The 18,194-nt window shown below is 40.5% G+C and overlaps 2 protein-coding genes across 2 annotated transcripts; one reads left to right on the forward strand and one right to left on the reverse strand.

Moving 5' to 3' along the window:
* On the reverse strand, positions 1 to 7,507 carry LOC135074818 (E3 ubiquitin-protein ligase ZNF598). The gene is made up of 13 exons (XM_063969200.1): positions 7,438 to 7,507; positions 7,164 to 7,360; positions 6,282 to 6,533; positions 6,116 to 6,201; positions 5,775 to 6,013; positions 5,302 to 5,416; positions 3,921 to 4,077; positions 3,766 to 3,870; positions 3,599 to 3,706; positions 3,432 to 3,539; positions 3,234 to 3,372; positions 2,288 to 2,398; positions 1 to 429 (listed from the first exon to the last, which is right to left on the reverse strand). The coding sequence occupies exons 2-13, from the start codon at positions 7,332 to 7,334 to the stop codon at positions 125 to 127; spliced, it is 1,896 nt and encodes a 631-aa protein (XP_063825270.1). The 5' UTR covers positions 7,335 to 7,360; positions 7,438 to 7,507; the 3' UTR covers positions 1 to 124.
* Positions 7,508 to 8,053: 546 nt separating this feature from the next.
* On the forward strand, positions 8,054 to 17,638 carry LOC135074468 (protein abnormal spindle). The gene is made up of 8 exons (XM_063968758.1): positions 8,054 to 8,216; positions 8,296 to 8,493; positions 8,803 to 9,000; positions 9,674 to 15,376; positions 15,508 to 15,700; positions 16,479 to 16,660; positions 16,732 to 16,851; positions 16,949 to 17,638. Exons 1-8 carry the CDS (start codon positions 8,205 to 8,207, stop codon positions 17,255 to 17,257), a joined length of 6,915 nt encoding a protein of 2,304 aa, XP_063824828.1. The 5' UTR covers positions 8,054 to 8,204; the 3' UTR covers positions 17,258 to 17,638.
* Positions 17,639 to 18,194: the final 556 nt, after the last annotated feature.

The raw sequence follows: 18,194 nt of genomic DNA on the forward strand, positions 1-18,194 counted from the left end.
CTGTGACGTCACCTTGGGCTGCTGCACGGTGGCGGAGCCGAGGCTGGGGTGGTCGTCGCGCGCGGCCAGCGAGGGGAAGTCGTCGTCGGCGAGCGGCCGCTGGTCTGTGACTGTAACTGTGACGTCACCTTGGGCTGCTGCACGGTGGCGGAGCCGAGGCTGGGGTGGTCGTCGCGCGCGGCCAGCGAGGGGAAGTCGTCGTCGGCGAGCGGCCGCTGGTCTGCGACTGTAACTGTGACGTCACCTTGGGCTGCTGCACGGTGGCGGAGCCGAGGCTGGGGTGGTCGTCGCGCGCGGCCAGCGAGGGGAAGTCGTCGTCGGCGAGCGGCGCGCGCGGCGGGAGCGTGACGCGGCCGCTGGTCTGCGTCAGCCTGAAGTTGCTCGCGCTGGCCGGCTGGCTGTGCACTTGGATCGCGAAGCTTGGCTTAGCTGAAATTTTAAAATAATTAATTAGGATGTCGTACGTGACGTCACATGTGTAAATTGTTCACGCACATCCCTAGCTCAGGGGGACGGTGCGCGCGCAGTTTCAACCCTCCCGCGTCAATTTTCGCCTAACGCCCGGACGACGTCGATCTAAACGCACGTGTGTGTTCTCTCTAGATAAGCCGCCATATTTTCGCATCGTTATGTATATTTGTACATCGATAAAACTGGCGTAAACTGCATTTTATTTGAAGAAGCCTATCATTTGCCAGCTCAAATTCCAATATAAATATTGATAAAATATCAGGTAAAAACTAATGTGCAAGTGCAACAGATTTTAAGACAGCTATCTCCTTATCACTGACACAGAGACCTTGGCCATAATATTAGCCAGGTCTAACTGCATCACCGTAACATTACCCAACGGTCGATATCAGACCTTAGAGTCATAACAATAGAGTGCACTTACAAGTGTTCCATACGATGGCGGTGGATATTGTCTCAAAGTGGTCGTAGCTTTTATTTTATTTATATCGACAGAATCAGGTTATTGTATTTTATTTTATTTGACACACAGAGACAAAACACCTCGGCAATAACATTAGCCAGGTCTAACCATATCATCACCGAACGGTCGATATCAGACCTTAGAGTGATAGCAATAGAGTGCACTTACAAGTGTTCCGTACGATGGCGGTGGATCTTGTCTCAAAGTGGTCGTAGCTCTTATTTTATTTATATCGACAAAATCAGGATCATAATACATTTTATTTTATAGTTGACACACAGAGACAAAACACCTTGGCAATAACATTAGTCGGGTCTAACTGCTTCACCATATCATCATCCAACGGTCGATATCAGACCTTAGAGTCATAGCAATAGAGTGCACTTACAAGTGTTCCTAACGATGGCGGTGGATCTTGTCTCAAAGTGGTCGTAGCTCTTATTTTATTTATATCGACAGAATCAGGATCATGATACATTTTATTTTATAGTTGACACACAGAGACAACACGTCGGCAATAATATTAGCCAGGTCTAACTGCTTCACCATAACATCACCCAACGGTCGATATCAGACCTTAGAGTCATAGCAATAGAGTGCACTTACAAGTGTTCCTAACGATGGCGGTGGATCTTGTCTCAAAGTGGTCGTAGCTCTTATTTTATTTATATCGACAGAATCAGGATCATTACATTTTATTTTATAGTTGACACAGAGACAAAACACCTCGGCAATAACATTAGCCGGGTCTACCATATCATCACCGAACGGTCGATATCAGACCTTAGAGTCATAGCAATAGAGTGCACTTACAAGTGTTCCGTACGATGGCGGTGGATCTTGTCTCAAAGTGGTCGTAGCTCTTATTTATATCGACAGAATCAGGATCATGATACATTTTATAGTTGACACACAGAGACAACACGTCGGCAATAATATTAGCCAGGTCTAACTGCTTCACCATAACATCACCCAACGGTCGATATCAGACCTTAGAGTCTAAATCTGTTAGAATAGTTGCTTACCCATTAAATTTTGCTACACACACTCACACACATACACACACAAACACACACACACATGATTATAAAATGTTCTGTAAAATCGCTCCTATTCATATCACCTTAATGTTATTTTATGTTACCAGTTGAAATTTCCATGTTATAGTCCTAGCATGTAAAACTTAAATAGGTATTTCTATGTTAGCCCACAAATGTCGAGGAATCACTGACACTGAAAATACAGTATTTTTTACTAGTTTCGGTGTCAGGGTTCACCCCTAGTTAGATCCAAATGTTTAATTGAATAAATTTATTTATTATTATTAGAGTGATAGCAATAGAGTGCACTTACAAGTGTTCCGTACGATGGCGGTGGGCGGGGCCGCGGGCGCGGGCGTTGAGCGCGGCGCGCCGCCGTCCAGCGCGGGGAAGTTCTGCTCGTTGCGCAGCAACCCGTCGCGACCTGCGCACGATACGACACGATAACGTTACGTCAACGGATACATGAGCTGACCACGTGTCACCACTAAATGGCTGGGTAATCACACTGTCACATGAGCTAATCACTTTCCATTAGCTCTAAACGCCACAACCATGTCTCAGAAAAAAATGTAGTGTAGGACGGCCAGCTCAATGGGCAGAAGATCTAAGGTGGAAATAGCTGGTTGAAACACGCGGGAGATCCTGCTTTGTGTCGTTCCTTCCTTGTAGGACACTTCCGTCTAGCAGATGATGTTTTTGGCCAAAATGATCTTTCAAATTCGCACCTATTGCAACTACATAAGCCAGTTTTTCAGCCAAAAGGGATGTGGGCGACGTAGAACCGGCCGTTGCGGAAATCCTTGGGGGAGGCCTTTGTCCAGCAGTGGACGTCATTTGGCTGAAACGAACGAAGCCAGTTTTTAGTTTGATGTGCCGTCATCTGTATTTATTTGTTATTGTGTAATGGCGCGTACCTCTATACGCACGGGAGGGCGCATTGAGCACAAGGCAGGGGTGCATCCCTCCATCGGCCGCGGCGAGGCGCGGGAACTGCTCTTCGTTGCGCGTGTCATAACAGTAAGAAGGCGCTAAACGCAGGCCGCTACCAATGGATCAACATGGAAATCATTGGGGGAGGCAATGTTCAGCAGTGGACGTCCTATGGCTGAAATGATAATGATGAAGTCAGTTTTTAGCTCGATGTGCCATCGTCGGTACTCAGTAGTGTGGTTATGTCTCGTACGAGGCGCGGGAACTGGTTTCTGTCTTGATGTTCCGTCGTCTGTACCCAGTAGTTTATGTATCATGTCCCGTACCTCTATACGCGCGGGAAGGCGCATTGAGCACAAGGCAGGGGTGCATCCCTCCATCCGCCGCGGCGAGGCGCGGGAACTGCTCGTCGTTGCGCGTGTCGATGGCAGCGGCGGCCGGTGGCGCGTCCCGCTCCCGCTCCCTCTAAGAGAAGTTAGGTCATGTCCCGTACCTCTATACGCGCGGGAAGGCGCATTGAGCACAAGGCAGGGGTGCATCCCTCCATCCGCCGCGGCGAGGCGCGGGAACTGCTCGTCGTTGCGCGTGTCGATGGCAGCGGCGGCCGGTGGCGCGTCCCGCTCCCGCTCCCTCTAAGAGAAGTTAGTTTATGTCCCGTACCTCTATACGCGCGGGAAGGCGCATTGAGCACAAGGCAGGGGTGCATGCCTCCATCCGCCGCGGCGAGGCGCGGGAACTGCTCGTCGTTGCGCGTGTCGATGGCAGCGGCGGCCGGTGGCGCGTCCCGCTCCCGCTCCCTCTAAGAGAAGTTAGTTTATGTCCCGTACCTCTATACGCGCGGGAAGGCGCATTGAGCACAAGGCAGGGGTGCATCCCTCCATCCGCCGCGGCGAGGCGCGGGAACTGCTCGTCGTTGCGCGTGTCGATGGCGGCGGCCGGCGGCGCGTCCCGCTCCCGCTCCCTCTAAGAGAAGTTAGGTCATGTCCCGTACCTCTATACGCGCGGGAAGGTGCATTGAGCACAAGGCAGGGGTGCATCCCTCCATCCGCCGCGGCGAGGCGCGGGAACTGCTCGTCGTTGCGCGTGTCGATGGCGGCCGCGGCCGGCGGGGCGTCCCGCTCCCGCTCCCTCTCCCGCTCTCGCTCACGCTCCCTCTCCCGCTCACGTTCCCTGGAGACACATCACTACTTGAAGTGCACGGTTAACGGTAATTACCGGTTTACTTAAGCTCAATCCTACTCAGCGATCCAATTGCGGACCAGTCGGAAAAGTTTGTATGCGCCGCCAATCCACCGCGAATATGGTTTCTATGGAGCACCGTTAATTTATTATTTGAACTAGGAAAATGTTGGCTCCGAAACGCTCCCGGTATCGCCTCAGTTGGTTCTGCGCTTTTAACTGGCTACGCTAGACGAGCAGCTTTAGAGCTACAGCAGTGGTTTTCAGATTTTTCAGTGGTCTATAAAGAATAGAGAGAAAAGAGTATCTACCACGCGACTTATAAAGCGCCTTCGTTTTCGTATCTTCAATGATCCTTTTTATTAAGATGTTAACTTATCAGTTATCGATGGATAATATGCTGGTAATGGTGGGACCATAATCAAACATAATAATTCTTAGATCATAAACAAGCAAGTAGGTATTGCTATTTATGCAGAATGTGAAATGTGTGTGTGTTTGCACAATGTATTCATTCCAATTAATAGTTCTTGGAACTTACTGTATAATGAAGTTGCTAATAGTTATTATTCATTCTAATGCAGGGATTCCCCTTTGAAGTTATTTTATAGAATTTGTCTGTAGTGAAATATTGATAAGGAATATAGGTGCCCAAAACAAACTTTATAAACAATGTTGCATAATAGGTACTATATGACAAAGCTAAGTAATCAGTAGGGCTAGATTATGTTTTAAAAGAAGCAAATAAATGCATAAAGATTATAATAACAATTAAACTAAGCTCTCTAACATAGTTTCGGTCTGATTTATGTCACCTTCGCTCATGTATCATGCGTATGCGCACCTCGCTTTGCGTGAGAAGAAACATTCGAAATTATGGTCGACGTTCAGCCTTTCTGTACATGGGGCTTTATACAGTAGCAGCTTGCTAACGAGTGGGCAATCTTGAGGTGCACTGCTAGCGTGGGGCTACATAAACTTTCTCCAGAACAGTGGCAACCGGCAGCGAGAGGGCATGATTACTAGTTTTAGTTCTGTAGTAGCTGGCAACAAATGTGTGGGGTTACTTGCCTCTTTCGTTTCATTCATTCATTGCAGCAGTTAGTTGTCACAGCGAGTAGGCGGGACTTCATGCTTCAGTAGCAGTTAGATAGTGGGCGGAGTTTCCTTCTTCCTATCATTCCAGTAGCGGAGGCTGCAAATGGACGGGGTTACCTGGGCATGCGGCCGACGCTAGGATGCGGCGTAATGTTGAACTGCAACTCAAGAGTGCGAGCTTGACGCGCCGCGCCTCGAGGCATGTTTCGCCCGTGCACCGTCGCTTTGTGCGCTGTGTGCAAGCGTTAACATAGTAACTGTTAACCAACTGTCGTTCTATAATCTGGAGGCTAGGATGCGCGCCACGATATAATCTTATCGTTTATCTAAGACGACAAATGTATGGGTTTAACGTCTAAAATCGTTAAAATGCCACGAGAAGAGGACATAATAGCGGGCATCCTGGGCTAGCTGAAAAATGTTTGTCAATAATGTTATGAATATGCAATAAAAAATGTCATTAATATGGTGACAAACTAAAATACTAATTGATAGTTTTTCTGATCTATCCATAATACAAATAAAATCCATAATGAATGACTTGAAATCAATTTTGAATTAACTAAAGTTGAATCTTTCTTAAAACATACCTTTAAGATCAATTTCACTTCGGAAAACAGCAGTGAGATGTTGTCCAGCGCACTCCCCATCCTCACAAAGGTAGTGATCGCTGCGGAAATGTTGCGCGAGCGCAGAGTGCGACGCGTAATACAAGTTGCGGCCGTCGGCGTCACACAAGTGGCAGTAAAGGTGCTCCTTCCGTAAGTGACGATACAGCTCGTCGGCATCCATGAAGCGTTCTTCGCAGAATTCACACAATGGGTGACCACTAAAAATAATTAAAAATCAATTTAGTTTCTAATTGGATAAAATGTGAGTGTACAACTCCGGAACCTTTATGAAGGCTGTAAAGATCAGAGTAATTTCTTACCGATGTGATGTATCATCTAAGTCACCTTTACGTCTATGGTGTGCTAATTCTTGACGAGTGTAGCACTTTCTTTCACCAGTAAAAATCTAAAAGCAAATGGAATTCAATTAGAATTAACATCTAGTTATAATTTTAAATATGGTAATATAAATTATAGTTAACATACCCTCAAATGTTTAACGCATAAATCACAGAAATATCTTTCATGAGCTTTTCTCATGTGGTCGCTAAGCATGCTGAATGTCCTGAACGGCGGTATATTATCACACAGTTTACAGCGATTTTCCAAGAGTTGTTCATAAGCTGTTTTTATCTGTTGACTGCAAAATCCAATCTTGAATTGTCTCTCAAACAGTCGATCAGTGAACACTTGATTACGAAGCTCTTTATAAGGTTGGATGGAATCAGTAAAGACAACCTGAAAAAGCAAAAAATTTAAGTTGGATGATAAAATGAAAACGACAAGTGGTGGGGAAAATCTGGGTAGTTGCAGGAAGTTATCATTTGTTGAGCAAAATTATGTAAACAATGAAGGTAGTGATGTATTTGTATTTGTAATGTTCCAATTGGAAACCTTACTCAAATAAAATAGAATTACCTTTAATTGAACCTTTTTTAATTCATGATATGTCTTTTATGGGCTCAAATAGTAAAACATTATTTGTATTGCCAATATTGTGCAATCACTTTTATTATTAATGTGTACCTATGTGATTTCAATTATTTTGTTTTAGTTTTACTATTGCAATATGTATTTAAAAATGACACATTTTTTAAATTCAGTTGAAATGTTCGACTCGCACAAATTATGGCTACTACAGGCAACAAAATGGACTAAAAGTATTTAATTTTTTTTTTCATGACCAGTTATTATTATGACTTGACAATACTAATTACCAAGGTTATCATCCCGGGATATGTTTACTTAGACTAAATTATGTTTAGAGAAAGGTTTATGTCTCATACTTTCCAAAAATTATCAAGGAATTGGACCTTACACCAATATTTATCTGTCCTACCTTGTATTATGAGTAGTGCAGAAACTTACCCTAGAAAGATCCTGGCGGCATATAGGGCACTCATTTTGGAGGCAGAGCACCCGCATACGTGTAGAACACTCAAAACATACGGGATGGTCGCACTCCCCAATAGAGTAATACAGGACGTTCTTGAAACACACTACGCAAGTAGTGTTATCATTCGCCTGGGAATCGGCCATGTTTTCAACTGTTACGCTGAGGGGCTCTGAAAGAAAATACTTAGTTTAGTTTTGAGCAAATAGCTATTTAAACGTTGTAGAGAGCTTAAATTAATTATCATACGTAAGAGAAAAACGAAGGACGAAAATTTCTCGACACTGACAAATTGACAGTATTTGACAGGTGGTGGAATTTTGGAATCAAACTTTTTTTTAAATAAAGTAGACAAGAGTGGAATGATTATACATGGTCCACAAACGGATTTATGAACGGGATTTCCCTAAAATATAAAACAGTATTGGTCGCGCAAAGAGAGTTGAGAACTTGACATGATCAACACAAGCACAAAATTTGCCCATATAATTACACTTGTCGCTTTAACGTCTTGCATATTCTCATAATTTTGACTCTTAAAGTAACTTCGCAATTTTCTGTCAATAAAGTTAATGTAAATGTATGTGAAGATGTCAGCGCAGCAGACATTGTTGTATTACTTTTCTCTATGCATTGTTGTAGCACACCATAGAGTTATTATTGGTTAATAACTCTATGTAGCACACAGACAGAAAATCTTATTGCCTCAACTCATGTTGACCGTTCTTTTTATTTACTGAAAAGTCTGGAACATATACGTAGCATTATATGGAGTTATCTTCTACTCTATGGTTAACCCTTTTTTTATGTTGGCAGGTTGGCAGAACCACCCACCCGATTTGACGGTTTGGTTTTGATTTTTGATTGAAGTTCAAAAAATCATTCAGTTTGTTCAACAAGGTGTCTTGTTTTTAAATAATTGCTATCGTTTTATTTTTTATTTGGTGTGGATTATGATTTATTTTGTGTTGTGACTGTTTTATAACTGATGTGTGGAAAGACGCCATCTCGAGAAAATGTATTTCGAGGTAAGTTTGTGATAAAACAAAAGATTTTACTTTGCGTTGGAGTAACTGTTTTTCTGTTACCTTAATTTTGTTATTGAAGATTGAGAACACTCCCGAGCATATCAGAAAGGCGCGGAGAGCTGAACCGGTTCAGAAAAGAAACCCCGTTGAAGAATGCCCGCGTCTCACCTTGGCTCCCTTTTCGAGACCTCCTCAAGTTGTATTTGAAAATGTTACTATTGGAACCACTTGTGAAAGGACGTTAGAAATATTAAATCCATCTAAACAAGTGCAACAGGTAAGAAAATCAATGAAATGTTTTTGTTGAAGTATTTTTGGTATAACATAGCACATCAGACTGTGCAAAGTCGCCTCAATGAATGAATGCCTCAAAAGAAATAACTTGACATGCTGTTATCTGTACATCTTATTATTTTATGTATTGAAGAAGCCAGTAAGCCGCTTCTACTATTTACATAATTCTACCCATTTATTGTCCTAAAAATATCTATTGATTCCAGTTGGTATTATTATGTGTGAAGCATTTGTTGATCCTATCACACAATACTAGTGTTATTACATACCATAATAAAGTTTCAATCTCCAGATCACTCTAGGCCGTGCCTTACCTGCTGGTCTTGTAATACAATTGCCGGAGGAGTGGCTGGAACTTGAACCGGAAACATGCTACTGCCTATCCATGCTGTGGACTCCGATGCAACCGACAGCTTTGAGGGACACCATACGCTTCACTAATGAGAACAGAGGAAGATATGATGTAATAGTGGTGCTGAAGACTGGAATGGTAATTTTAAACTAATAATTTCTTACTCAACAGCTGGTATAGGAGGCAAGAACACCGTCTTTATTACTATTAATTACTAAATTAGTAGAATATTTTTTTCAAATATATTATACAAGCCGTCATTTATAGCTCAGACGAAATAATCACAAAGGAGCATAAATAATTAGGAACATAAATGTCAATATCAACATTTTTTTTTTGTTGTTGAACAATATTTAGGTTTTCAAAGATTGATTTTAATTTTGCAAGATTTTCTTTCAGTCTTAATATGCTAAGCATTTCAATACACATTAATGTTTCATAATTATTTGTCTATCTTAAGGATATACCTATTAACTATGCCAGGGGTCTCCAAACTTTGAAGCCTTGGGGCCATAATAATTTTTTCGGTATGTTGCAAGGGCCATAATAATTTTAATTTTTCTGCCCACCTATGCAAACATAGGCTGTCTTAAGCTGTCGCGGGCCGGATTGATGGCAGTGGCGGGCCGGATATGGCTCGCGGGCTGTAAAAAAAACTCATAAAACTCATTTATTTCTGCAAATAATCTTTAAAAAAGCACTTTTACATTTACGTAGTTTGGAGACCCCTGAACTAAGCAAATATTTATATGTTGAATTGTAGATTTTTTAAGCAAAAGGTCTTTTAAAAAATTCAAATAATTTATTTCAGAACATCAAAGTGAAGGGGAAAGGATTTAAAGTCTCTCCAGGTAAAATTAAAAAGAAACCAACTAAAAAGTCTCCTGTTGCCATTTACAAGAAAAAAGCTGAAATGATTTACAATACCACAATGGTAAAGAAGACCGTTAATGTTGTTCAAACAACTCAGCACCGAGTGCTGCGACCCTCAAACAAAGAAAATATCATGACTTTCAATGACTACAATTCACAAATTGATAAATGTCCCTTTGACTCTCAATCAAGCATTGATTTTAATTTTGACACCTCTGAAGTATTTTCAAACATGAGGAAACCTAATTCGGAAACATTTCTACACAAGACTTATGATAAATCATATACAACTATGCCACAAAAACAAAACACTTTAAAACCTTCCAACAACCAGACCTGTAATTTGTCAGCTTCAGATGTGTTTGACAACTTAACTTTTACACCTCTGAAAAGTCTTCCTGCTAAAACTGAAAAACTAGATAAGGGACCTAAAATAATTATGAGTATGAATTCTGAAAGTGATTTTGATGATAGCCTTGATATGAAGCAGTCAAATAAAGAGAATGAAACTCACTCAATTTTGAGCATCACATCAACTCAACCAAACAAATGGCTCACCGTTAATCACCATGCACAGCTGGATAGCCATATTGAAACTCCAAATTTGCAAAATAAAAAGATACCTAATACTTCATCCCCTAAAGAACTTAACAGTCCAAACTTTTCTATAAACACTGACTTCTCACGCATCAGTGAACTCTCATTTTTTCCACAAAGATTTTCAACAGAACGAAAAGGAATTCCTAGAATCAATAACGAAACGCATGATTTGCTTGAAGATGCTAATGCAAAACTTAGTTCTGACACATACACGAAAGATTCTCCTAACACTCCCGTCGACTTTCAAATGTACACGATGGAGTCGAAGCCTCCGCACTATTTTAACAGAGATCAACAACCAAAATTGTGCAGGCAATCCCTATTCAAGGAATATCAAATGCGAGAAATGAGAGACAGAAACTTTTTTGGTTCATCTGAATTTCTTCAGATGCAAAACGATTTGAGAGTTGATGTCAAATCACCGCCAAGATCTATCACGCCTCCCCTACAATCTATTCCAGAAGAGAGCTTGCAGTTATCGGATACTCATAATTTAGATAAAACCGATAAAATGTCAACATTCACAATCAACCGCACCTTTGATAAGGACTCTGGGAGACTTTCAATGATGAACAATAGACAGTCGTGGTCTAAAAAATCAGTGCGCGTTGAACCAGAACTTTGGAAAGTACCCACATCATTTGCAAAGAAATCACTAAAACCTAAAGTGAGCCTTAAAGGCAAAGAATCATTGAGTGGCAAGATAACAAATGCTACTTTTGATGCTAACAACACCACCCAACAAAGTATGTCTATTCTCAATCACATAGGCAATGTCTACTCACAATCTCACACAGTGGATCCATTTCTGTCATCGACCTACTTTTATGACGAAGAAGCTGTAGATAAATTTGAAAAGGAATTTAAAAGATGGTTGAACTGCGTGCTTACTCCCCCAGCTGATCTCGACAGTAACATCGAGCAAAAAATAGATGTCGGTAAAGCTTGGCTCGAAAACCGCAACAAAGAAGTGCCCTTAGCTCCAACCAAGGAGCAAGTCAGCAGCGTTTATCATAACAGCCATAGGTTGGAGAGTCTTCGAAGATCGGCGAGAGCTCTGTTGATGAGCCCTGAAATTGCTCAAGTCTTCCAAAAATTAAATGTTCAAATTGAAAAAAAATTGATCGCCATTCGAACCGATCGAAATCTCCATTTGGATGTCGGACTTCAGAAAGTTATCATGGAGCTGTTGCTATCATACAACCCACTGTGGCTTCGATTGGGGCTTGAGGCGATTTATGGGATTGTCTTACCGTTAAGGTCCAACAGCGACATAGAAGGGCTTACCACTTTTATAATACAAAGGATGTTCAAAAACCCTCATCTGAAAAACAAGCATTCGAAATCGAATGCGCCAAATATGCTCCTACCCGCTTACATGGAAGCCATTAAAAAGTTTACTTTGAAAAAGTTTTTCATGCTTGTGTTCTTTTTGGATCAGGCTAAACAACGAAAACTTATATCCCATGATCCTTGTCTATTTTGCAGAAACGCTATTTGCAAAGAAAGTCGAGAAATAATCATTCGATTCACAAGGGAACTAATAGCTGGTATAGGTGACATTACGAAACACTTACGTCCACTCGGCTATGTAGTTAGCCACAAACAATCTTTTTTGGACGAGTACAAATACGCTGTACATAACATTGCTCTGGACATTAGAGACGGAGTTCGCTTAACCAAAGTTATGGAGATAATTTTGATGAAGAATGGACTGATGCATCAGTTACGAACGCCGGCTATTTCGCGACTACAAAAGATTCACAATGTTCAAGTGGCATTGAACGCTCTGAAAGAGGCAAACTTCGTGATCGTCGGTGATATCTCCGCCCAGGATATAGCTGATGGACACCGAGAAAAGACACTGTCCTTACTTTGGCAGTTGATTCATGTTTTCCGAGCTCCACTATTTGAAAAGGCCGCAAACGTTATACAGACGTGGTGGAGGAAGAAATATGAAGTTATTGTAGCACAACGAAAAGAGGAGGAGAGGGTTCAACGAAAGCTGAACTCTTCCGCAAGCGTCATACAACGTTGGTGGCGACGCATCCAGTACAATCGCTTGGTCGAGTGGCAAATGCAGCAAGTGACAAGTGCCACCGTGACAATACAGAAATACTGCCGCATGTGGCTCTGTCGCACTCAGTATCGAAGAATGAAAACAAGCGTTTTGATATTAGAGAAATGGTATAAGTCTGTAGTAAGAATAAGAGAATCGAAAGAGATTCTGGCAAGACTCAGAGTGGAAAGAGAACAACTGCGCTCATATTCAGCCTGTGTTATCCAGAGCTATGTAAGACGATGGCTATGCATGATTCAATTCAAAAAGACAGTGAAGAAGATTGTATTCGTACAATCATTAATACGTCAGTATCTCATTAGAAAACAGTACCTAACATTGAAAAAGCACACAATTTCAATGCAGCAAAAGTTCAGAAACAAAATCCTCATGAGAAAGGAAATGCAACATTTCCAAAATATGAAGAAAAATATTATAGTCGTACAAAGCTACATAAGGATGATCCAAGAACGCAGGCGTTTTAATAAACTCAAAAACTCCGTTATACTTATTCAGAAACGCTTCAGAGCGTTGATTGAAATGAGAAATGAGAGGAAACAATATTTGAATTTGAAGAAACATACAATTATCCTACAGTCAATCATTAGAGGCAAAAGTGTTCGAAACGAGTACCTGAGACAAAGAACACAAATAATACAATTACAAAGAAAGTTTAGGGCACACTTACTCATGCGAAAATACCGAGCAGTCTTTTTACAGAAGAAAAAGGCTGCAATGGTTCTTCAAAATCACATCAAAGCATATTTGGATATGAAAAGAGAGAGAAATGCTTTCGTCTCAAAACGCAACTCGGCAGTTGCTATCCAAAAATGTTTCCGATCTTATGTTCTTACGAAATCACTTCGCACTGAGTATTTGAAATTGCGTGAAGCTATTATAAAGATTCAAAGATACTACAGAAGTGTATTGGTTATGCGCAAAGAAAGGAATGCTTACCAAAATAAAAGGAAGGCAATCGTGTCTATTCAGCAGCATTACAGAGCATACATCATGAAGAAAAAGTGCCAAGCTGTATACTTATCATTGCTTAGTGCAGTTAAGTCAATCCAACAGAGATATAAGGCATTGATCCAAATGCGCAGAGATAGGACATACTATTTGCAACTGAAATCTGCAAGTGTAAATATACAAAGCTTATACAGGGCCAAGATTCAAGGAAGAGAGCAAAGACGCCGTTACTTAAATTTGAAAGACGCTGTCGTCAAAATACAAAGGTGGTTTAGAAATTGCAAAAAGGGCAAGGAAGTTCAAGTTCAATATGAACAATCAAAGAAAGCGTGCGTCGTTATACAAAGAATTTACAGAGCCTACGTCATTGGCAGAATTCAGAGACAAGAATATCTTAGAATCAGAACGGCTACAGTTCGCATTCAAAATTATTATAGATCCTATATCGAAATGAAGGTAGTTAGGCAACAATATATCCAACTTAAAACAGCTACCGTCACTATCCAGAAGTACTACAAATCGCATTTGATGACCAAGAATCAAAGACAAAACTACTTGAAAATGAAAGCGGCGGCGAGGTTCATTGAAGATTATTATAGAAGATACAAAGAAAGTCAACAAACGAGACAACGCTACCTTGAGTTGCAAAAGGCTGCAAGACTAATACAGGATCGTTACCGCAATCTATGTGCAATGCAACGCGACCGAAAAGATTTTTTGAATCTAAAGCAGTCTGTATTGACCATTCAGCAAAGATACAGAGCATTGCTAGCAATGAGAAAAGAAAGGAAATCATACAACAAGCTACTTTCTTCTACGCTTGTTATACAGAGGAGATTCAGAGCTCAATGCCTAATGAAACAGGAAAGACGCAAATTCGTTTCTACTCTCAAGGCATGTGTAGTCATTCAAAGGTTTTACCGCGCATGTTTGGCTGCTAAGAAACAACTAGAGGAATATTCAAAACTAAAGAAGTCGGTTCTTATTGTACAACAGAAATACAGAGCATTGTTAGCAATGAGGAGGGACAGAACATCTTATTTGAAGTTACGACAAGCTACTGTCTGTATTCAAAGAAGATATAGAGCTCGTTGTTTGATGATGAAAGAACGATCAAATTATGTAAATATTCTGAATGCGTGCGTTACCATTCAAAGGACATTCAGAGCTTATATTGCTGGCAAAAGACAAAGAGCAAAATTCATTGAAATGAAATCAGCCGCCATCAAAATTCAAAGGTATTATAGATATGTTAGCGAAACCAGAAAAATCCGAGCCAATTACCTAACTTTGAAAAAAGCTGTTGTTTGTATACAACTGCGATTTAGGTATAAGATGATGGTTCGCGAAGTACGCAGAATCCAAGCAGCTAGCAAAATACAAGCATGGTATAGATCTCTGCAACAGCGAAATGTCTGCCGACACAATTATCTGAAAATGAGAGTCAGCGCCATTACAATACAGTCTATTTTCCGTATGCACATTTTACGGAAAAAATATGTTGTGATAAGACACGCTACACTGACTGTACAAAGATACTACCGGTCTTATAAGCTGGGTTCAACTAAGAGACAAGAATACGTCCAAACAAGGAATGCTATTATCGCACTCCAAGCGTATGTCAGATGTTATATAGCGCGGATGAGATACATTAGAATCCGAAGAGCTGTCTTGGTGATACAAGCAGCATATAAGTTTAAGAAAGAGAGAGATCTCCTTAGGGCTAAGAGAGAAGCTGCTGCAATATGTATACAGAAATATGTCCGCCGGTATATTGTGAAATCACGATATTTACAATATCGGAAGGCCGCTGTGTTCATACAAAGATTGTGGAAGGGAAAACTTGTGACAAGATTGCTGCGATGTGAATTTTTGCAGAAGAGAAATATTGTTATAAGGCTGCAATCGGTCATCCGAGGATATCTAGTGAGGAAGAGAGTGGAGCTGCAAAAAGAGAATTTAATAAAAGCCAGAGAAGAGCAAAAACAATACTGGGCTGCTTCTAAAATTCAGGTAAATAACGTTTTTTCCTGTGATAACTATGTATTTCGCTTTTATTTTTATTTTCTTCTTTGCTTTTTCCAATAACGTTCAAAAATCGAACTTATCCTGGCTTACAAAAAAATTGTAACAAATGATTTTAGGCTCTATTCCGTGGGCACAAGGCTCGCGTTCACGTGCAAGCTGACAAGCGCGTCGCCGAGTTGCGGCGGCGATGGCGCGCCGGTGCGCTGGAGTCGAATCAGGAATCTCTGAAGGAACGGAACGAGGAGGCGATGGAGGTGCTCCGAAACATGTCTGATATAGAAACAGTGATTCGCGCCTTTAGATCTCTTGGTAAGTATTTAGGAAACACCATAATATCATCTAATTAAGTTTCGGTTGCATTTAAATATTATATTTTTTCTTTAATATGGCAACATATCGAAGATATTCAAAGCCTAACAGCCGATGAAGCTTGCTATTAGATTTCTTTCTTCTTTGATCATATGTATGTACAGTCGCGGAATGAAAAGGTTCGTCACCTTAGTGTCGGTTTTCGCTTGCACTAGATACTGTAAGAGTCAAACCTACCAACATTACAGTGCAAGAAACAGTGCTGCTAACATTTAAATAAATATGACGTTTGCTAACGTATAAGGTTTTGCTTGTTTATTTTTCTATCCCATCAGTGCAATGTTACAAAATGTAGTTTTTTTTTATAGAAATAATAATGGCAGGTTGAACCAACAAGAAGGTTTTAGTTTATCAATCATAATAATCTTCTTGACAAGATAAATCGTCAAACAACTTCGATCTGAATAATTTTGAACTTTACTAAGCAACAGTTAAAGATTATTTTCTCTAACTCGAGATTATTCTGTAACATAGTTTCAAAAGGTAATATGTGCTCGCGATTCGTTGAAGGAATCAATTTGAAAACTGACGAACCTTTTCATTCCGTGACTGTACTTTTTGGTATGAAAAAAACGAACTATGGATACTGTGAAAACCGGCGAATCGTAATTCAATCTCCTGTAAAGACGTCTAAAATCACGTCGCTATCTATGACAAACAACTACACAAATCGTTGTAGTTGACTTGACCTATCTAATTAAGGCTTTTATTCTTACAGAACTGCTGACCGAAGTATTCCCAATGATGTACCACGACAATGCGTCGTCCATTGTCCGCCGGGTCTACATTTACATGTCGGTGACCAACAGATCGATTTCCAGCATCGAAGTCCTCAAGTCTGCCGCCTCCGTCCTCGTAAACTTGACCAGATATAAAGTCACTGGTCCGAAAATATACGCGGTAACTATTTATTTTTGTAGAAACAATTCCTTATAATCTAAGTTCTTAATCTAAGTTTCTTTTTGTTGCAGAGAGATCGCATTCCGCCAATTTTGAAATTTATGTGGAGATTTAGTAACAGTGAAACACATCTGTTTTGCATTTTATCAACTTATATTTGGCTCTTTTCGAAATATGACGATGTGAAGAAGGTGAGTTGGAATAACATCCAAAACTTTTTATCAGTGTTGAGTTATAACATCATTTTATATGAATTCTAAAATAATAAATTACTATTTTTGTTCACAGGACTTGACTGAGTTTCTGCACATACCAGAGAATCACAAAATGCTAACTACCATCAAAGGGAACGTAGACCGAATGAAAAGGATGGCTACAAATGCGAGAAACAAGTTCCATACGCCTCAGCCTTCCAAGTTCGTGTCCCATACTGGTAACCAGTCGTTGAACCAGAGTGTGTGTAGTTCAGCAAGCAACAGCAGCATTCTCCTACCAGCCCTGGAGCCAGATTACGGCATCGTCAGGGCCGACAAGCCTCGATACTTTGAGGACGCACAACAAGCCATAAATTGCCTATTCCATACGTATAAGTTATAAGTGCCTATTGTTATAGCTGTAAAATTATGTGGAGATTGGGAATCTTATGAATGTAAATGTGTAGTACGACAGTTTATTTTATTAACACCTGGTTTCTCAAGTTCTTACGCTGGCTTCTTTTTCCGTCTGCTGCATCGATTAACGAGGCTCGCCTTGGCTTGACCAATCATATGACATTAAAATAACAATAATGATCAAAATCTTTTCCATCAAGCTGAGAAACCAGGGGCTAGTTACGACTTAAAATAGTTGATACAGTGTAAAATAACTCTAAAATATAATGATTTAGTTAATTATGTTATAATTAATGTATTGTTTTCATTTATGTTATTGACTAATAAATTGTGCTTTAAATAATAATAAATAAAATTATCTCCAGAATCAGGACTATTGATTACATATTCTATAGGTTTTTATTTTTTTATTCTATAGGCTTTAAGGCTTAACTCAGTGCATGAGGTACGGGAGCAACACGGGAGGGGAGCCATTGACACATTATACAGGGTGTTAGGTAAATGGGTATATGAGCCGACACTAGCCCATGTTAACATGAGCATATAAATGGTATGGTGAAGTCAGAAAATTGATATCATCATTTTAATTTTCATACAAATCGGATTTTATAAAATTTATTTTGTATGAAAATTAAAAAATTAAAAGGATGATATCCTATTTCTGACTTCACCATACCAATTATATGCGCATGTTAACATGGGCTAGTGTCGGCTCATATACCCATTTACCTAACACCCTGTATAAATCGTCTGAAGTCTCACTGATGTTTGACCGTCACAAAATCACCATCCCGTGCCGCTCCCATACCTCGGGCACTGACTGAGTTAAGCGCTAGCCTATAAAAAAGATACGGTGAATGCAGACATTTTTTCGGTTTTTGAACGAAAGTCAATGGCCAAACTACAAAACTCCAATTACAGTT

This window comes from Ostrinia nubilalis, chromosome 9 (assembly GCF_963855985.1).
Source record: "Ostrinia nubilalis chromosome 9, ilOstNubi1.1, whole genome shotgun sequence".
In the NCBI taxonomy this organism is placed as follows: Eukaryota; Metazoa; Arthropoda; class Insecta; order Lepidoptera; family Crambidae; genus Ostrinia; species Ostrinia nubilalis.